Source organism: Chrysochloris asiatica, unplaced genomic scaffold, assembly GCF_000296735.1.
Source record: "Chrysochloris asiatica unplaced genomic scaffold, ChrAsi1.0 scaffold00156, whole genome shotgun sequence".
NCBI classification, from domain to species: Eukaryota; Metazoa; Chordata; class Mammalia; order Afrosoricida; family Chrysochloridae; genus Chrysochloris; species Chrysochloris asiatica.
The window spans coordinates 4,214,261-4,217,451 of record NW_006408674.1 but is presented as its reverse complement, the minus strand read 5'-3'; the positions used below and the strand labels follow the sequence as shown (position 1 = coordinate 4,217,451).

Genomic DNA, 3,191 nt, shown 5'->3' with positions numbered 1-3,191 from the left:
AAAGCCTCATCTTTCTCCCGCGGAACAGCTGGTGGTTTCGAACTGCTGACCTTGCGGTTCGCAGCCCGATTCGTAACCACTACGTTACCAGATGCAGCTATTCAAGAATATACGTAAGCACTCTGGAATCTCTTTTTGTACTATTGATGATATCTTTCTTCCAGAGAAACCATTTCCTTTCACTAACTCACTGAAGCAATACATAGCTGCTGTCAAGTCTCTTCCCACTCATGGCAACCCCAGGTGTACCAGAGTCGAATTGTACTAGCTCCGTAGGGTTTTCAGTGACTGATTTTTCAGGAGATGACCAGCCCTTTATTCTGAGGAACCGCTGGGTGAACTCACACCTCCAGAATCTTGCTTAGCAGCCGAGAGTGTTAACTATTTGCACCACCCAAGCATTGAGGCAATGTTGTTGTTAAGTACCGTCCATAGAGTCCAATAAATGTGTTTCAATGAGCTGCCAATACCACCAAGTTTTCTATACCTCCCTAAATCTCTTAACTACACACACATACACACACTGTATACAGTTTGTAGTCTGAGGCAGTGAGATGTGACACTTGCCTAGGGCAGGAAGATCTTTGCTGGAAGACAGTTGTCCAGTAATCAGATTTCCCCCTCATTATCCCTGACCCATTCAGCAACTTGGATGACAGCTTTAATGGTGATGGAGCAGGGGACAGCAATGACCCAGAACAAATCTTCCAGAATATACAGTTCCAGAAAGACCTCATGGCAAACATCCGATGCAGACCCTGGCCCATGGGACAGAAGCTGAGAGCACTGAGGTAAACAGGGGTCAAAACAATTACTGATTGTTGTAAGCACTCTCTCCTTGAAACCAACCAGGCGACAGGGGTGGGTCAGCCCCTCTTGACCTAACTTAGAGAGCCTCAGAGATGTGGGAGGGGTACAGCTGGTTGTTTGTGCTGAAAGATCTCAAAGATAGCCAGTTAACTCTGCATGTGCATGTGTGAGCATGTCTGTGTCTGTGTTGGGTCTGTGTGTTGTTGTAGAGTGTTTGGTCTTCTTTCTATGTTATGAAAATTAGATTTTAACATTGCCTCTGGAATGTACAACGTAACAAAACTCACAAGGGGCAGGCTTGTTTGACCAGAATGACCAGAGGCACTCATTTTAGCTTTTTGGCTAATACTCCCTCTAGGGGGGAACCCAGTCCTTGGAAAGCCTGATAATTAAAATACTGGAGAGGCTGTTTAGATCACAGTTAAATGCTTAAGATCTGAAGGCAGATTGTCTGAACTCAAATATCACCAATACCACTCACTAACTACTGGGTAATTTTCCTAATTTCTCTAAATGCCAGTTTCCTTCTCTTTGAAGTGGACTTGATACTGAGAAACAATATTCAATTCCTGCAATAGTACTCCCAAAATGTGTTCTGTTACATTCTGAGAGTTGAGTTGTGTTAGAATTAGCATATTAATTGTTACTGAAAATCAAACAAAAGGAGTCAGAAACTGTGGCAGCGGACAGCAATGATCCAGAACAAATTTTCCAGAATATGCAGATACTAAGCAGATAACCCTTGCATTTCTTTTCCATCATATCACGCCATAGTTAGATTTCCATTCCAGTCTCTGGTTTTCCACTCTGACCCGGTAGATAGCACGTCCCATGGGAGAATTGGGCAGATGGCTAAACTCATTCATATTTTCACTTTCAAAAGTTTTCAATTAATTCTTTATCTGCCTTTCATGTCTATTACCAGTGCTCACCATCTCCGGGTCTTTGAGTAATGAAGGCACAGTCTCCATGTTTCAGAAGAGAAGTAAAATACTCAGAGATGTGAAGCGGCTTGCCAAAGGGTACAGCTTAAGTGCTAGAATTAACCCCTCAGCCTCATATTTCTGATTTCAAGTCTGAAACATAGGAACACTACCAAAGTCATCATTAGAGCCATTACATTAAAAAAAAAAAGAAAGAAAGAAAGAAAAGATAAAGATAAAAGCATATATTCATTCCAATAGACCTTATTAAAATCACACAGAAACAAACAAAGTCATATAGAAACAATGATGATTCCTGGTTATTCAAACATTAGGAAGCTAAATTGTTTTAATCCCGAGGAGGGAGCACAGAAAATGATGGCTTTTCTGTTAGGCTCTGCTGATTATAAAAATCAGTAGTGCCTTGCACCATGTTGTTCAATCCTATAGCATGCATCTCTATGGAAGATGCACTTCCACAGCCCCCAATGTGGTGACCAAGGCCTGGGTAGAGCATCAATTCTCCCTCTTGCCTGTATTTTTAGTTCTGACTAGAATGAAGCGAGCACATTGGCTGAGCTATAGATATAAGGCTATTTCAGCAAGACCAGAGAATCCCAAAACTCAGTGCTCTGCTTAGGTTAGGTTTTGAAAATAACGCTCCTTTTGTAGAAAAAGGCAGCTTGCTTACTTTCTGTGTTTCTCAACAAAGGACTTAAAACCACTAACTATTATAACAATGAAAGTTGTCAGACTAACAGATTGACTGATTCTGAAGAACTAAGTTCATCAACTCAGTTTACTCAAGCAGAGGGTGGCTGACCATTGGATAATGAGTGTCCCTGCATTGGACGGCTGCCCATGGTTGCATAACGTGGCATGCAGCTCTAAGAGGCCGATTTAATCCGTCCATGGGGCTAGCATTTATTTTCTAATCCTGTTGTTGATTGAAATGTGCATTGGACCATCTGCCTATTTTAGTGAATTCAGGTCATTTTAAAATATTGATGTTTCAGGCAGGGACACCAGGTCAACTTAACAAAGTGTATTAGTCATTTGTTTAAGCTTTGTAGACACAACCTCCTTGTACACATTAACCAGATACCACCTTCTTCTGGAAGCACATTCTCTGAAGCTAGGTCTGGCTTTCCCACTGAAGGAAGAAGACCACTGACTTAGGGTGCAGGGTGAAGCCACTAGAATCTGCTTCCAGGGTCTCCAAATGAATGATTTCTAGCTAACAGTCTGACTCAGTGAAAGGCTTGAAGAAATTCAGTTACAATTAATTTTGGTATTCATTCATCACTCGGTATTCATCTGCCTTTTTAAATTTTCAGGAAAATATATTTAAGGAACTTTTCTATTTATATATATATATGTTGTTGTTGTTGTTGTTGAGTGCTGTGGAGTCGGTTCCGACTCATAGCAACCCTGCACAGGGTTTCCGAGGCTGTAAAT

The 3,191-nt window shown here is 41.4% G+C and overlaps 1 protein-coding gene across 1 annotated transcript in view; it reads left to right on the top strand.

The window, feature by feature from the left end:
• TMC3 (transmembrane channel-like 3) overlaps positions 1 to 3,191 on the top strand; it is a 69,927-nt gene that overhangs the window by 1,856 nt on the left and 64,880 nt on the right. The window contains exon 2 of the mRNA XM_006870946.1: positions 645 to 791. Within this exon, the coding sequence (XP_006871008.1) occupies positions 645 to 791 (147 nt within the window). The remainder of the gene's footprint in view (positions 1 to 644; positions 792 to 3,191) is intronic.